Source organism: Carassius gibelio, chromosome A17 (genome assembly GCF_023724105.1).
Source record: "Carassius gibelio isolate Cgi1373 ecotype wild population from Czech Republic chromosome A17, carGib1.2-hapl.c, whole genome shotgun sequence".
In the NCBI taxonomy this organism is placed as follows: Eukaryota; Metazoa; Chordata; class Actinopteri; order Cypriniformes; family Cyprinidae; genus Carassius; species Carassius gibelio.
In genome coordinates, this window is record NC_068387.1 from 20595482 (window position 1) to 20612529 (window position 17048).

Genomic DNA, 17048 nt, shown 5'->3' on the forward strand with positions numbered 1-17048 from the left:
TACCTTTTCCTTTTCTATGGTCAGCGAGGCTTACCCGTTCGATGTGTGTGCTCCCTTCGGACGCTGGCGAGAGCCTCCTGGTCAGACTTGCTTTACGTTTCCACCCTACGGTCGGCGAGGCTTACCCGTTCGATGTGTGTGCTCCCTTCGAACGTCGGCAACAGTCTCTCGGCCACACAACTTACCTTTCCATTTGACGGTAGGCGAGGCTTAACCATCCGACGCCACGAGTCTCGTCCTCTCGCCAAATCCTGCAAAAAAAAAAAAAAAAAAAAAAAAAAAAAGCTACCCTCAGCTACTCTCACATCTTTTAACCCCGTCTGGCGAGGCTTACCCGTTCGATGTTCTGAGTTTGAGGCCCCATCGGATGCTGCGAGAGTCCTCCCAGTCGGGTTTTCCTTTCCAACCCTCCCCGTCCGCCGAGGCTTACCCGTCTGTCGCGTGCGCTCCCTTCAGACGTCTGGCGAGAGTCTCCCGGACGGGCCTATGCTTGCCAGCCGCAAGTGAATCTCATCCAGCCGATGCCGTGAGTCGGGATCTCCCTTCGGATGTTGCCAGAGTCCTCCTTGTCGGCTGGCCCAAAAGCTTTTTATCTGCCTAACCGAGAGGACCCAGACGTCCGTCATCCTGAGTCTCAATCTCCTGTCGGAGGCTTCATGGGCCCTCTCGGTCAGCGTTAGGCCCTTCACCCACTGAATAGCAGGGGCTATCAGCCAGTAGGGCCCGTACGCCGACACCGTGACCTATTCCGGTCGAGGCAACTCGGGTCCTCCCGGTCGGGCACCACAACCACGCCGCTCCTCCTCATCGGCCGGCAGGGCTCACCGATCCAACGCCAAAAAACTCCAGTTGAGCATCGGCCCGAGCCCTACCGACCGGGCGCCAACAACCACGTAGTTCACTAGCTGCAGCTGGTAGGGCCTACTCTCTCAACGCCCAAGTCGCTCCCTCCGGAGTACGTAGGCCCTTCCAGCCTGCCAACGAGATAACTTCTCAGAAACCAAATCAGCCCCCGCCAGTACTCTGCTTTTTGGGGGGCATTCTTTAAACTGGCGGCTGTCCTCCTGTACATTTGCCTTTTTGGGGGGTACTCTAGCTTCGGGCAATTCCCGAGCTCGGAGGCCTTCCCCGGACAGCACGCCAAATACGCATACCATACCTCAGCTAATTATATGTAAGCGTGAACTAGTGAAATGTAATTATCTATGAAGATTCGGGAGGAGCGCGTCAGATACTTAGCCTAATCATCACAGGTGGACCACAATCAAGTAATCAATCCCACAGTATAAATATCGCTGACTTACCTCTATCCATTGACGGTTTATCAGCATCCCTCCTCCACCCCATCTCCTCACTTCAAGTTCACTTTACAATATACGGGGAAGGGGGGGTACTCTAGCTTCGGGCAATTCCCGAGCTCGGAGGCCTTCCCCGGACAGCACGCCAAATACGCATACCATACCTCAGCTAATTATATGTAAGCGTGAACTAGTGAAATAATTTTAGGCTAAATAAGAAAAAATAAAAATAAAAATTGTAATTGTATTTTGTATGTTAAAGAAAATTTAGTAGGTCTTGTATACTTCCATTGTAATACTGTACTACAAAATGTTGTAGAATAGTGTGTAAGTACACGATTTGGGAGCACCTAATTTATTTCAAATAGCAATACATGTCTTGATTGTCCCTTCAATTTAATGCATCCTTGCTAAAAAATTAACCACGTATTTTTTAATCTATCATAATGATGTCATTTATGATCAAATTTGATTTAAAATGTCAATTGCACAAGTATTTCCCACTGATTGAGCCCACATAAACTTACATCCTGACATGACACAACTCTTCTTCAGATAATTTAATTAAACCCATTCTGCTACATCAAATGCTTTGTTCCTCTAAACCATCTCTAAACTTGTTTGTTTGCAAACATTAATAATGCAAGACATATTTTAGTCAAGCTACAATGACAGACGTTTACAGTATTTCCTGCGCAGGTGAAAAACTCCTCACCTCCCACGAGCAAATCAAGAGTGTGATTTGGAATAGAATACACGCTGCAGCACAATCTATTTCTGATTCACCATTCTGCTCTGCCTTACTGCTGTTAATTATTTAATTGGAAGGTTCATTTAATTAGATCTGTTTGGTAAACTAAATAGGACGGTCTTAACCATTCAATTAGGCGCCAAAGTGCTACCTGTGCACTCTGAACATGAGAGCTGTGATCGCACTGTATTTATATCAGTATGATTCGAATGTTGTTAAAACAATTAGACTTTCTTTGCAAACTTTTGAGCCTATTTTATTTTTGTATGAAGAAATGCCTCCTTCAGTGTTTGCTTTGCTCAATAGCTCTGTTCTCAGTCATCCTGACATCAGAAATGGGTCATTGTTCCTGTAGCTCAATTGGTAGAACCCTGCCTCATCAAGCGCAAGGTTGGGGGTTCGATTCCCCGGGAACGCATGATATGTAAAAATTGATAGCCTGAATGCACTGTAAGTCACTTTGGATAAAAGCGTCTGCTAAATGCATAAATTAAATTAAATTTTCCCACCAGAATTACAACACAAGAACAGTGTTCTTACTCATTATAATATTAGCATTAGTTGTGTTTCCATTCATTATGACATCATTAGTTACTTTCCCATTGATTATGACATCATTATTCATTCTGTTCCTAGTGGTCATGACAACATAATTAGTCATGTTTTCCACTGATCATTCTGTTCGCAGTGATTATGACATCATAATGAGTATTTTCCCCACTGACTGTGACATCTGAATGACTTTTTTCACTGATTGTGACTTCAGCGATCTATGCTAAATCTCGCCATCAAGCATGTTTACTATACCCACGTCTTAAATCAAAAAGGGGCATACAAACACAATAGGAGGAACTTCCTAAATCTCAAAGATTATTCCAGCATCAGCACTTTCCTTGGTGCTGTATAATCGATTAGGACTGAGGGGCTCCTGTGGAAAGAATGACCTGACTTCTGTTTGAAACGTAAATCACACGCTTGCTCCTATATCTACAGGATTTACATGCAAAGACTTTTGGCAGAGGATATGCTGATCCTGTGCTATGTGCATTTTGACTTTGCAGATTTTGTAAATATGGGTTACTCTGTCGTTTTTTTTTTTCTTTCTTTCTTTCTTTCTTTTTTTTAAATAACAAATTTCAGGATTTAAGATTTTGATACCAGTCATGTATGATAACTATTTTCCTCTCTCTGATTTTTTTTTTCTATCTCCATATTTGACATATTAAGAGTTTTTAACAGTTCAGCACTGAGTGAAGATAAAGAAAAACATTCAACGTTCAGAATTGCAGGTTTAGCTGGGCTGCACATGATTTTATAATAGTCTTTCGTTGTTAATGTATTTAAGTCTGTTCTTGTGTTCACACTGCACTTCTCTCACTGTTATTGATGAAATGTCCTGAATTGTTCACAAGCTGCTCTCTGACCTCAATTAAATCACCCTGCGAGACAAGCCAAATGGAATAAAATGAATCAATAGAAATAGGTAATTTAGGGGGTCTACAGGTCAGCAGCACTAAATTTCTGTAGCTTTTCATCATGCACTGAGACTATTAAGCTTTTACTCCTAAGAAATGTTTATACTTACAAGAAATGTCTTGTATTAAGTCCCTAATTTATGCAAGACTGTCAGCACAGTAATTTAAGGTGGAGAAAAGTGAAAAAGCAGTGATTTTGGCCTGTGGCCCTTTTTAGCTCTTAAAATGTTTCTCCTAAAGCAAGCAAGTGTCATTTTGCTAAATATGATCAAAATTGGTGTTTGAATCAATTTTTCATGGCTTTCATTACTAAATTTAAAACAAGCTTGTTGGTTTCAATTTAAGTGGTCACATTCTAGCTGTATTTTGAGACACAAATGGCAAGAAAAATTGTTATTTGAGAAGAAAAGCCAATTTTAGTGACCTTACTGTCAGTGGTGATTATTTATACTTCCACAAAGTTGAATTTGCTATACAGTCACATAATTTGATCTTAGCTCTTCCTATCAAGTCTTCACCCAACACATCTGTCAATAAGCCACATTTTTCAAGGACACTTTTTTCATTCACCCCAAATGAAATATTACGTGCACATGAGCCATAGAGATGTTAACTTTGTTGTCTTCATCAGTGTGCGACAGCGAGCATTTAGACCAACTGTTTTCAGTTAGTGCACTGATAGACAGCTTTTCAAATGATTTCCACATTCATTTATGCTCCGTCTGTCCTTTGATGCAAAGCGTTTTTGATGTTAGAAGGCTTTGACTAGACCCAGTGTAATCACATCTCCAAAAACATTATACCTTTCTTTTTTTCATAAACATTCTTCGGGTTTCCCAAATAACCAAATTTGAATTGAGATGCTAGCCTCTTCTGCTCTGTCACTCCAGTTCCCTTCTGCTTTCTGTACCCAGCAGGACACTGGAACAGCTCACCCAGGCTGTCAGTTATCTTTGAGCAGAGCCATGGTAAATATCCTGCATTGATTAAGAAGATTTGCATAGGCAGAGCAGGACTCGAGGCAAGAGCTGAATGCTAACCAACATCCACAAAGTCACAGGCCCAAAATAGCATCTCGCCCTGCAGCTGCAGTGGTATTCTGCCATAAGTAGGCAAAGAAACGTAATCAGACTGCTGGCTTTGTGTTGGAAGTGGCCTGGAAGTTGCCAAGCCATGCCACATTTGCCAGAACACTTATTTTGTACTGCTGTAGATCAGTGATTCTTCAATTACAGGAACTTTTCTGTCCCTTAAATCGGCACGGTTATTATTATTCAGTTATTTTGTTCCTTGCTTTTAAGAATATCTGAATATCTAGAATATCTCGACCAGTTTTTGACCAGTGTTAATTTAGTGGCACTACTGTAATGTTACCCCATCCCTGTCTTAATTTTAAAGTCTGGTTTCAAGCCACTTACTGTGTGAACAGCTATTTCACATCATTTTATTCTGAATGAAATCCTAAAAATCCAGGGATTTTTCTTTTTTTATTTTTACTCCTGCAGATAACCCGCTTTTGATAAAGTCCAGTCTTTGGTAACAGTAAAAATGAGTTTATCTCAGAAGGCCTGCTGTCCACAACAATCGAAGGGTCAGAACCACAGAGCTATAAGCTCTCTCTCTCTATACCTGGTTATGAAAGGAAAATAAAATCTATAAATGTATCTATTGTGTATATATATTATGTTTTCTTAAAAGGTTCGGAGTGGTCGCAACAGATACTTAGCCTATAATCAACGGGAAGGGGGGGTACTCTAAGTTTGGGCCATTCCCGAGCTCGGAGCCCTTCCCCGGACATCATGCCAAATCCGCATTCCATACCTCAGCTAATAATATGTGGGTGTGAACTCGTGAAACAATGGGGTTCAAAATTCTCAGACTACTACAGTGCAAACTATTACTTCTGTTTTATATTTATGTTTATATTTTTATCATTCTAACATACATCAACAACAAATTGTCGGAATTAGATTTTGTTTCTTTGTATGTGCATATATTTTACATTTTCAGCAATTCATTTTTTTTATTTTTTATTTGTTATTTTCAATTTTGTTAACATTTTGACCCAGAGATCTCTGTTCATTTTCCCTGACTTTTATTTGTACATACATGCTCTTTTTTCCTCATAGCTGCAGTCAGTCCACTCTGATTCCTGTGAATTCACAGACTATTACTGAAGCTCAAGGGTGAAGATACAAGGCTGTCCATAATGACCTTTACCTTGTCAAGGTAGAATAATCAGATTTCACTCTTTGCCTCAACAGCCAACCCAAGCATCTCACTAAAACGCAATACACAGCAGAGCTGCTCATTTTCACCAGGCCAGACGAATAACAGGTCCAAAGGGCCCTGTCATCTAACACTATATTGTCCTCATCCTGTACAGCTACTGTATGTAGTCAGCTATTATTCAGTATGAAGTGCAAGAAAGCCATAGACTTTAGTCAGAGCAGACACCATATTTAGTCCGACATCAACAGAAGTGAAGCTGTGAGAGATGAAGGTCTGTCCAATATGTTGTACTGTTGTGTACGTGGAAGTTTATCGTTCAGTCGATAAAACTGAAATGTCTTTTCACAAGTTTTCATTGGGCATAACATTTCAGAAAATATGAGTTATGAAAATGGTATAATGTACTAAACTTATGTCCCTCTCAGCTTCATTTTAAATTGCTAGTCAATATACACATATATTGCAATAGATTTTCTGCTTAATTTTTTGTCATGTTTATTTACTTATTCTTAAACGTGTATATCATTTTAGTCCATTTCATTTCATTAGTTAAACTAAATGAAAGTGAGAAATGTTGTCATTTGGCAGAAGAGTGCAAATAAAAAAGTGATGAATGTAATCTGGGTCATATTATCTAAAAAAAAATTTTACAATGATTTTTAGTAATTTTCTACCAGTTAAGAATCTGTTCAGTTTAGATGCCTATGTTTGTTGTTGAAATTAGAATTGTGGCTGTTGGTCACATTTTGAAATAATTACATGGTAACAGACCCCACGTAGACTTAAAAAATAATAAAAATTAAACAGATAATTATTATTTGTACAACAAAAACATTGTTCTTTATTTAATGTGCAATTTCCTTAAGACTGAAAATAAATTGAACGGATTTAACCAGGTTTGCTTATCTGTCAGAAACCATGAAGCATTTCACTCTCGGCTTTGAGAAGAGTGAAGAAACAAGCTTATCTTCCAGGAGTTCAATATTAAGTTCCCGTCACTGTCAGACTGGGCGTGAGAGAGGGAGGGGAAAAGATTGGGCTCTTCAACACAGAGGAACGTTAAAGGCTTATATGGCCACCGAAAGACATTCTCACATTGTTAATATGTGGATTAGTCCATTTTCTCATTCCCAACAGAAGTATCCATATATAAGTATAAAATGGCATAATGCAGCAGCTCTCCATAGCATTCTCAGCCTGTGTCAACACTGAGCTCGTGTTTTTGTGGAAAAGGATATGAAGAGTGGCATCTGAGCTATTCAATGCTTCTGACTGATTTGGGGATCTGTACATATCTGTGCATTAGTAAGCATGACAGACTACATATTCAAGGCGGCCATTGTATCAGTAACATTTTCATACCGAAAATCAACCGTGGGTTCTGTTCGGAGCGGTTTATGAGATTAAATGCTGTCATTCAAGGGGGAAACCTGAAATAATTTCACATTTTCTCCACAATCAGTCAATTATGTTTCTCATTGCTTTCTGCATCTGTGATATCCTCCTGCTCTTTCAGTCACGCAGATGAGTTGTTTGCCACACTAAATATAAATTCAATGAATAATTTTATATTCTCATAGAGCGATATTCCACACCCCGCCGGTATGAAGTGCCACCTCTGGCCAGCCTGATGTGCATTCGAATGGATTTTTGCACCATTTTCATACCAAAACTGGGGGAGAAAAAGAAGCAGCTCTTTTTTTTTCCCAACAAAGTCCACCAAGACTATTCAGGGAAAGCATTTTATTATTCTGTCAAACCCAATCATATTTATGACCTTGCGCTTTCACATAGGAGAGTGCTTTCCATTGCTCTCTGTGTTATTTAAAAGTTCATAAACCTGGTCTACGACAGTACTTATTTTGCCCCACATTCTAATCTGCTCCTAATAAAGACATGCCAAGCAGAGGGTGTGAAAAACGAGCTCACCGCGGCGGTTGGCATGAGTAAGGGAGAGTGCTGGGGATAAATCAGAGCGGGAGACGTTGGAGAAACACAGATAATCTCAGAGTGCCGCTGTGTGTTTGGTCCTCTCCACTCAGCGCTAGTGATATACAATGATGGGAAATCCATGCAGACTCTCGAAACGGCGAGATGGAGGTGACTCGTATAAATGTTTGACGTGAGCAGTTTTTCAAAATAAAAGTTTGGAATTAACACCCGAGATGAGCTGTGCAAACTCATTCGCTGTCTGTCACCGGTGAATTTATGTTTATTGACAGGGAAGTAATGACACTGACTTATGAGCAGGCTTCCATGAATTGTGTTCCTGCAGAGCTCCTTTGAAAGTTCTGTCATTTCTAAAATTGGCTAAATCTCAGACTCATTGCATATTCATTTATAACATTTTTGGCTAATTTGATTATGCTTTCAGCTGCTAATAAGAGTGTGGTACTCTCAGCTTCATTTAAAGGAATAAGTCTCCCAAAAATGAAAATCATTTTATTATTCCACGCTCATCTTGTGCTAAATCCATATATTATTTATTGATTTGCGTACAATTTTTAACGTACAGTATAACTTTATTTATTTTTTGAAAAAAAACTTTGTATAGTTTAAATCATATGGAAAGTGTTTATGACTTTTTAGATAACCTTGCTGAAAATTAATTTATAAAAAACAATTGTAAGTAATGAGAGTAAATAAACAATTAAGAGCGTGGGCCCTATTTTAACGATCTAAACGCACAGTGTAAAGCGCATGGCGCAGGTGCACTCAGGGCGTGTCCAAATCCACTTTTGCTATTTTAATGACGGAAAACACACATGTGTGAGTGTGTGTGTGTGTGTGCATGCATGTGAGTGTGTGTGCATTCATGTGAGTGTGTTTATTTATTTTTATTATATTATTTATTTTTCATTAATTTATATTTGTAGTTTTAATGGAAAATTTTTTATATTTTGACCTTGTAATGAGCAATAAAATATTACAAAAATATTGACTTATTTCTTATTATTTTTGTTATTTTTATTATTATTATTTTCAAACTCAGTTATCGGTTATTGGATATCGGTTATCGGTTTGTCAGAAAGATTGTTTTTTTTTAGGCCATCTTGGATGTTTTTGGTCATGCACCTTTTTTAAGTGTTTTATGCAAGCATAATATTTTGTTGTAGCATTTTTTTCACACCACAGATTTTAGTTTTAAATTGGTTCAGAAAATGCATCTGGGCTTACAGTATATATTCCAAAAATTATCTAAATAAGCTCTTTTACATTATGGTGTTACAATCTAATGCATTCAAGTATCTGCCTATTCTCCCTGTTTGTGTGTTCCACTGTATTGTAGACCACGGATGACATGGTCTCTTCGGCTGAATGCTCCAGTGATGACGAGGACTTTGCTGAGTGCGAAGGACATGCAGGTGGGCTAGGTCAGTTGAATTTTGCTTGCCTCTATGTGGTGGCCTTTCGTTTGCAACTGAGGATCAGATCCTCAAAGCATCGCCTCCCCCCATGGATAGAAAAAGTGTAACTTCCTGTCCAATCCAACCCATGTACACCAATACAGAGACATGGATATGCACTAGTAGGATATCTTAAGAAACAATCTAAACAAAACAGAAATAGGCATGGAATTCTAATGCTTAGTCCATTCAGTAGCCTTGAATCAGAGCCAATCTCAAATCATTCTCCTCAAACTTTTGTTACGAGCTACACTTGGCCATGGGGTTTTCCGAAGTGGTTAACATGGTCACACTGATTACTAATTTTGTCCCCAGTGCCTATTATGAGAGCATACGTACAAAATTAGTACAGAAAAGTGACATGTTCTCTGCATTGATGCTTCAAAATGTATCATACTGAGGTTTTTTTGCCATGTGATAGTGGATTGCATTTTGGCACATGATACATTTTGAGATTTCTCTTGAACTTTGCTTTCAGCCTTATATTAGAGTGATATCTATCAGATTAATTGCTGTTGAAGCAGTCTTTGCGATTCCTTTCTGTTTCCTCATTTCAATAGGTTTGATTTAAGTTAACTTGTTGTAATAGAGAACAGATATCATCGAATTTCTGTGTACCAATTTTTGTCTTGTGTCGTTATGCTTATTTTTAACGATATAATTTTGCCTCAGTGTGAACAAGTTGTTCTGCTAATATTTCCAACCCAAATATGAAAAATACAGTTTAGTGATAATAAAAAAAAGATTGATAGTGAGAAAGAGAAAGATTTGAGAGAAGTTGGGTATTGACTTTTTCATATATATATACATAATTGTAGCTTTGAGAAAATAGTCTGTCATGTCTTTTGTGAAAAAGACAATTTTTTTTGATTGCAGTTATAGATAATTGAAATTTAATTCCTTTGCAAATCAGGATTCCAGTCAGAGAGGTCAAACGAATCTTGTTATAATTTGAGTTAAACTCTACCACTTACAATAATTGGGTGTTTCTTCAACTTAAGGCACTTTCATATCCTAGGGGTTGATTTTTATTAAAATAAAGGTCACGCTAAAACATATTACTAGTCTTGGAAAGTTTTAACAATTTATTTTAAATCTGTTTTACACTATTCCCAGATGTTCAATCTTAAAAAGATTAATCATGTTAAAATGATTCAATATTAGTTTCATTTATTAATCTAAACAGAGCAGAATAATAATAAACATCTAAATAAGATTTTTTTTTCTCTCTTATTTATATAAATTTAAATATATAATTCTAAATGTTACATGGTAAAAAAAAATCTAAATGTTGTATGGTTTAAATTTTAAAATTTTTATTTTTATTTTTTTTTTTCACCTCAAAATGCTATGAAATGCATTACATTATATGAAAGGTGGTGTTTTAGAAAAATGTATAATTTGGTTACAAATGACTATAAATAAACAAGCAAAAGAATGAAAAGTGTGTTTTCCACCAAGTCCACAAAGCCAGATGTTCCCCTAGTCGAACAATCACCCAATTATACATTTTCCATGTTGGAAAAGCAAACCAGCACATAAAAAGAAGAACAATGTGCAATCATATCATTTCCAGAGGCCAAAGCCATTTCATAGCCTGTAATGAGCACACTACTTTTATCGCAAAAAAAATGTGCAACATGTTTACTGTGCTGTTGGATGAAAATGTTTACATTTAAGTTTTCAGGTTATCTGCTTTGTTCGCCTCAACCTGTTCTGACCCTCTGCAATTCTCTCAAATGTCAATGCCAATTTCTTCCAAATGACATTCATCAGTTTAACGGTTTGAGAACAATATCCATCTTTCTGAAATCTTTATGTCCTCATAAAGAAAGCTATTGGCAGGGTCCCAATCATCCAGTCACGTTTACACAGAAATTCATGCCATTCTAACCTCTACATCAGTTGATATGTAGCTGCATGAGACATTACCGCTGCAAGGGTTTGGCCTCATATTCAGAGAGTTTTCTGTAGCGCATGCGTGGGGTATCTCCCCTTGAATTGTCCTCTTAAATTCATGAGCTTGTTCGTGGTCAGTGTTATTTTTGGTGAAGTCCTCATCTATTTCCCAGCTATCCAAAAGCATCATTCCTGTCATCTCGCCTCATCTTGTTCCGCATGATATTTTGGTGTTGAAATCGATTTTTCCTTCATTTTTCTCAAGCATCTGCACCATCTGGGCTTGACCTTGAACATTGCCATTTTGATTAGCGAAGCAAATAACAGGCAACAAAATCTTTTCTTGCCATCCAAGGAGTTTTTTGAGCTCAGGTATTGATGTAATCTTAAGAAAGTTGTGTTTTAGAATGACCAACATCCTTGAATGCCCCTCACTTCCTCCTCACATGACTGAGCCTGTCTGCATACGAAGTCTTTTTCTTTCTTTTTTTTAATGCAGATGGCATAGAAAGAGTTTTATTGCCACAAACCGTGCGCTTCAATAAAAAAAGTGTTCTCGCTTTCTCAAGCAGTCATTTGTGGCATGTAATATTGCAGCTGCTAGTCAGAGCCGTTTTCCAGACTAATCTCTCATTATTCAGTGCATGGCATCATTTTTTATATCCATGCATATCCTCACCATCAGACTAACCTGAGTGCTGTACTGTACTGTATGAGCCAGTTTTAACAAAGCATCATATTCAAGCTTATGGTTGCAAAGATTTCCGCTGCATTTCCTGTACCAAATCGTGTTCCTGTCTATCAACTTGTCTGTCTTGATGTGTTGTCACGTGATTCTGTTCTCTGTTTGTAAAAATGGTTGGGTTTTCCCCTTTATCCCCTATCTGGAATTCCTTTGGAGGGCTTGTATTGATTAATGATACGCTTCCAATTCGTTCCGTACAGCAGTTCTGCTGTATTATTCTCAAATATTTTCTCTGCACACAGATCTCATTATTTTAAAGTCCATGCTTGCATGCAAACCAAAAAAGTTATGTTTCTGTCATGTAAAGTTGCGGATATATTTTCTGAAAGTTCTAAATATTTTGTTTATTCTGAAACACTGCTAAACGGGGCTCATTTTAAATTATTTGGTATTTCCTTTTGAACAAGACAAAAGGTGAAATGAATTTGGAATTGAGGGCAAGAAGCCTCATGAGACCTAATTATCCGTTTGACGGACGCATCTCTCACTCTTATAGTTTTTGGTACTGTTTGATTATTCAGTAAAGGGTCACTACAATGTATTTATGTTAAAGTTACATTACAGATTCTTGTTAGCATTTAGTGTAATACTGATCAGTTCTAAAGGGCAAAGTTCTACATCTTTCCAGAAGACCTTTTGCTATTGAGACTTTTGATGGAATGCTGTAATTACGAATAATCAATCAGGAATTAACAAGTTCCAGTTTAGCTTTGCAGTGATAGAAATGTGTATATTTCTGCAAAAAAAAAAAAAAAAAAAAAAAAAAACAGCTTGGCACAAACCAGATGCGAATGTATTAAGAATGAGATGGGTCATTCCTGTAATGCAATACCTTTTCAGCTCTGTAAAATTGTAATTTAAAAAATGATAAGAAAAAATAAACAGGATGCCTAACAGTTACTACTTACAGCTTGAGGGCGTTTAAAGCTTTTTAATCATCTTGTAAAATTACTGATTTATGTAATTGTATGTTTTAGAGTGAGACTAAAACAACAATCAGTTAAGATAAGTAAAAAAAAAAATTAGTGGATCCATATTTATTGATTGCGACATTGCTATGACTAACACCGACTAATATGATTCCCATTTTGAAAAGTTTTCAAAGAGTTTCATCCATTGAAATATTACAATTAAACATGCACTGCCATTCAAAAAGTTGGGGTCAGTTTCTCTTTATATATATATATATATATATATATATATATATATATATATATATATATATATATATATATATATATATATATATATATATATATATATATATATTAGAAATAAATTAATACTTTTAATCAGCAAATATGACAGTGAAGACAATTCTAATGTTACAAAAGATTTCTAAATGCTGTTCTTTTAAACTTTCTATTCAGAATCAGTCAGAAGAAAATGTATAACAACAGTTTCCACAAAAATATTATCAACATTGTATAATAATAATAAGAAGAAAGGTTTCTTGAGCACCATTTATCTGCATAGTAAGAATGACTAAAGAAACATTTAGTCATTCTTTGCTCACCTTCATGTTGTTTAAAAGCAGTATTAAACACAATATCGTTTCTGTAGGCCTATTAAACAGATACAAATGTGAGACATTATAACTAAATATGGCTTATGTGCAGTATATGTGTGAAATGCTGCCTTTGTAAAACAGTAAAACTAGTGTACTAGGACTCATTACTCATCCTTTTATGAACACCAGATGGCATTATATGCTGTACTCATGATTTTAGATTCACACAATACTAAGAAATTCCCAAAAGATGCATACATAATGAGCTGGATTTTATTTATTCACCTGATTCAAGCAAATATCTACTTTTTAAGAGTAATTGTAGCTTGTTTTGTCATGCTGATTAGACAGAGGTGAGCGTCTTTTTAGACTCAAAAGCAATTAGATGCTGTTGGAAGGCAGGAAATGAATAAAGAGCGGTAAAACAAAGGGAAGAATGGTCCAGATTAGAGAGCCAGTATTGCTTGGCCCCATCCTGTGCCAAGAGAGAGGGAGTTGCTTTTATCACAGGCCTGCAGGTGGCCATTCAGCAGTGGAGCTCCTGTTTAATTACCTGTCCATAGTGCGACCAGAGATAAGACCACCAGACACCCGACATTGAGATACACCTCTTCTGTTAGAAGAGTTTTGAATAGTTTCACTCTGCAAATATTGATTGATGCCTCCCTTATGTGTTTGCATTCTAATGAGACGCCTTGCTGTACAGTACACTCTTGTCAGGTGCCATCGGTCAGTTTTATTTAAATAATGTGTTGATGCACATTGTAGCATTATTAACAGACTGTATGTAACAAGTCAATCTGGCAATGTACTAAAAAACATTTGCAGCCTTGAACACTGAAGGACTGTTTTATATATTATATTAAGAATCTCATAACGTCATTAATCACTGCTTAGTAGCCATTGTGTGGCTTTGTTGCATTAAATTATTTTTGAGAGGAATTTATTTGTTATTTTCTGTTAGAAGGGAAAATATAGATTTTAGATGATTAGATTTTGTTCTAATTTAGCATTTCATAATTTAATACTGTTTGCCCTAAAGCTTTCAGAGAGTTTATTTCTATTTTTCTACAGAAGTCGTCTATTTTGAGCCCTCCTGTGGAATTCCTCAATCAATACTCTGCTGCTTTTGAACCAAAGTCTGTGGGTACCGACTATGATTATGGATCTTTCGTTATGAGATTTAATGACCTTACCGGTATAAAAACAAGGAATCTGCTCTGTATATTCCAGTAGTGTGCTGCAAATGCGAACATCCAAACATCTGTGACCTACAGGCCCTGGTTTAAAGGCTTCTTTGACCTCACTTAACCTTCGATGTGTGTTTTGACCCTCAGCTTGCTGTGTTGTTTGTCTACTCTCCCTAAATGCAACTTACTTTACGCATGCGACATCTTGCAGTAAAAAAAAAAAAAAAAAAACACCTAACACATTTTCAGCCAATTTTCCTCTCTCTTTGACATACATCCAGACTGCACGCCTGTTATATGTTTAAGACTAACAATGACAGATATATTTGTCTTTGGGTCACATGACAGAGGATGCAGTTGTCTGTTAAACTGTCCCTCTCGATTGTGTCTGTTTTATAGTTTGTGCATCTGGTTGTAGCGTGTGAAAATTAGAATTGCTTTGTTCTTCCGTCTCTGGGAATTTTGTCTTTTTAGTTTACACACTCAAATCAATTTCATTTTTTGTTGGTTACCATTTTTTGGCTAGCTGAATTTTGGGGTTCAAAATTAGTGTTGAAATTTTAACTAGATGTGAACATCAAATCACAGTTGTCATTCATTTGATGACGTGTTTTGATTGTTGGTCTTCTTTTTTAGATTTGGAACTAATTCAGTGAAAATTCCATGTGCCTGCAGGAATAAATCATTGAAATCATTTTAAAATGACAAGAATCAGATCAGGAACAAAACTGCACAACCTCTAATGCAAAAACAACCCAATTTGATTTTTAAAATAAAAACATTATTCATCAAAATGCACATGATGGTCAGTGAAGAGGTTCCATATCTTGATACACTTCTTTTTTTTTTCCTTTTTTTTTCAAATTCTGAGAGTTGATCTTGATGAAAAATTGACGTTTTAAAGACTGTTTCCAAACTGCATGGCGAAGAAGTTGCAGTTTAGGGTTTGTCAGATTGTCAGTGTTAGATTTTTGTTCTTTTTCGTAGATGGGCATGTATATGCTCATTGTTTGTATATCCCCATCCCTTCCTTACAGCCAAAAACGTTAATGCTGCCCGACCGCTTCGTACTGCCTATACATGGACATGGCAACTGACTTACACAATCACCCCCATCATCATCTCCTATGTAGTATGTTCATAGGTCCAGTTCCCTTGTCACAACCCTCTTCCCCCTTCCTCCCCCCTCTAGCTATGGTAAACTATGTAGTCATCCATTCACTCAAACCTAAAGATTAAAACCAATTTAAGCAAAAAGTTGAATTACTAGAATGTAGATATTTATTGAACAAAAAATGCTATATAAATCAAAGGCTCAAATATGTACAGTTTTTGTAAGAAAACTGGATTATTTATCAAAGTAACAACAAAAGAGAATACTGGTGAAGTTTATTTTTCATGTTATGTGGTGTGGATGTATGTGTTGTTGCCTCCCTGTACTCTCTCTCATGTGGGAAACTAAAATATATATATCTAATTAGAAACATGATGACAGTCGTTTTGTTTTCACAAAGAAAAAACCTGTCCAAGAACATTCTTACACAACTTTCTTTTGTACGTTTTTTTTCTTCATGCCAAAATCATGCGGGCAATTTGTTGATGTAAGTTGACAAAAAATTATTATATGCTTATGTGTTTGTTTTTAATATATTTGCTTGTGTAAATTCTTAATATAATGAGATCGAGAAGTTCTGATCTCGATTTGCTAAATTATAATGTTGATATTTATATTGCCTGTTTGTCAGTACTGTATTGTGTGCTATTATGACTTTATTGAGAACTTCTGGTATTTGGCTTTGTTTATTTTTGTTATTATTACAGTCTGCCTCTTTAAGTTCTTTTAATTTTGAATTGTATTTTTATGCAAGTCTTAAACCTGATGGCAGTTTTATCTTACATTTGCAATGACAGTCTGAATATCTAGCAGGTAAAAAGTAGAAACAGTTTCTTTCTGAATGGTGACACATTACTTATACTTGAAGAACTGAGGATCTTAGGATGTACTGTAGCATTTTAACATACAGAAAGCAGCATTCAATGTATTCTTTATTACTTAGATTTAGTTATTACTTTTTAGATTTAGTTGTTTCTTATTACTTCGATTAATGTCTTGCCCTTTGATAACCAATCAAATTCAATAGATAATAAAAGAAACAATTGAGCTGTTATTGCATTATGGAGATAGTAGCTGCCATTAAGAAGGCTTTCTAAAGTCAATCAAAAGGCAAGAGTCAGTGCACTGCTGGGGAGCCGCATCTTACATCACACGTGTGTGTGTGTGTGTGTGTGTGTGTGTGTGTGTGTGTGTGTGTGTGTGTGTGTGTGTGTGTGTGTGTGTGTGTTTGTGTGTGTGTGTAGAGAGAGAGAGATGTTTTCCTACAAAAATATACAAGCTGTTGACATTGTTTCACTTATAAAACAGATGAAACCGTCATGAGGTGAGACTTCACCTTGTGGCTTATATAATGATTTTCTTATATGTACTACGTTGTTTTCTTCTGACACTTATTTTTAGATTATGAGACTTCATGGCAGTAGGAA

General features: G+C 36.7%; 1 protein-coding gene across 22 annotated transcripts in view; it reads left to right on the forward strand.

The window, feature by feature from the left end:
- Positions 1–17048, forward strand: part of LOC128031708 (neurexin-3a) — a 262219-nt gene that overhangs the window by 242161 nt on the left and 3010 nt on the right. For 10 of the 22 annotated variants that reach the window (XM_052620052.1, XM_052620060.1, XM_052620062.1 and 7 more), the window contains one exon: positions 9046–9121. In XM_052620052.1, the coding sequence (XP_052476012.1) occupies positions 9046–9121 (76 nt within the window). Of the gene's footprint in view, positions 1–9045; positions 9131–15544; positions 16109–17048 lie in introns of all 22 variants that reach the window. The other 12 variants (XM_052620051.1, XM_052620059.1, XM_052620061.1 and 9 more) reach the window with 3 other exon arrangements.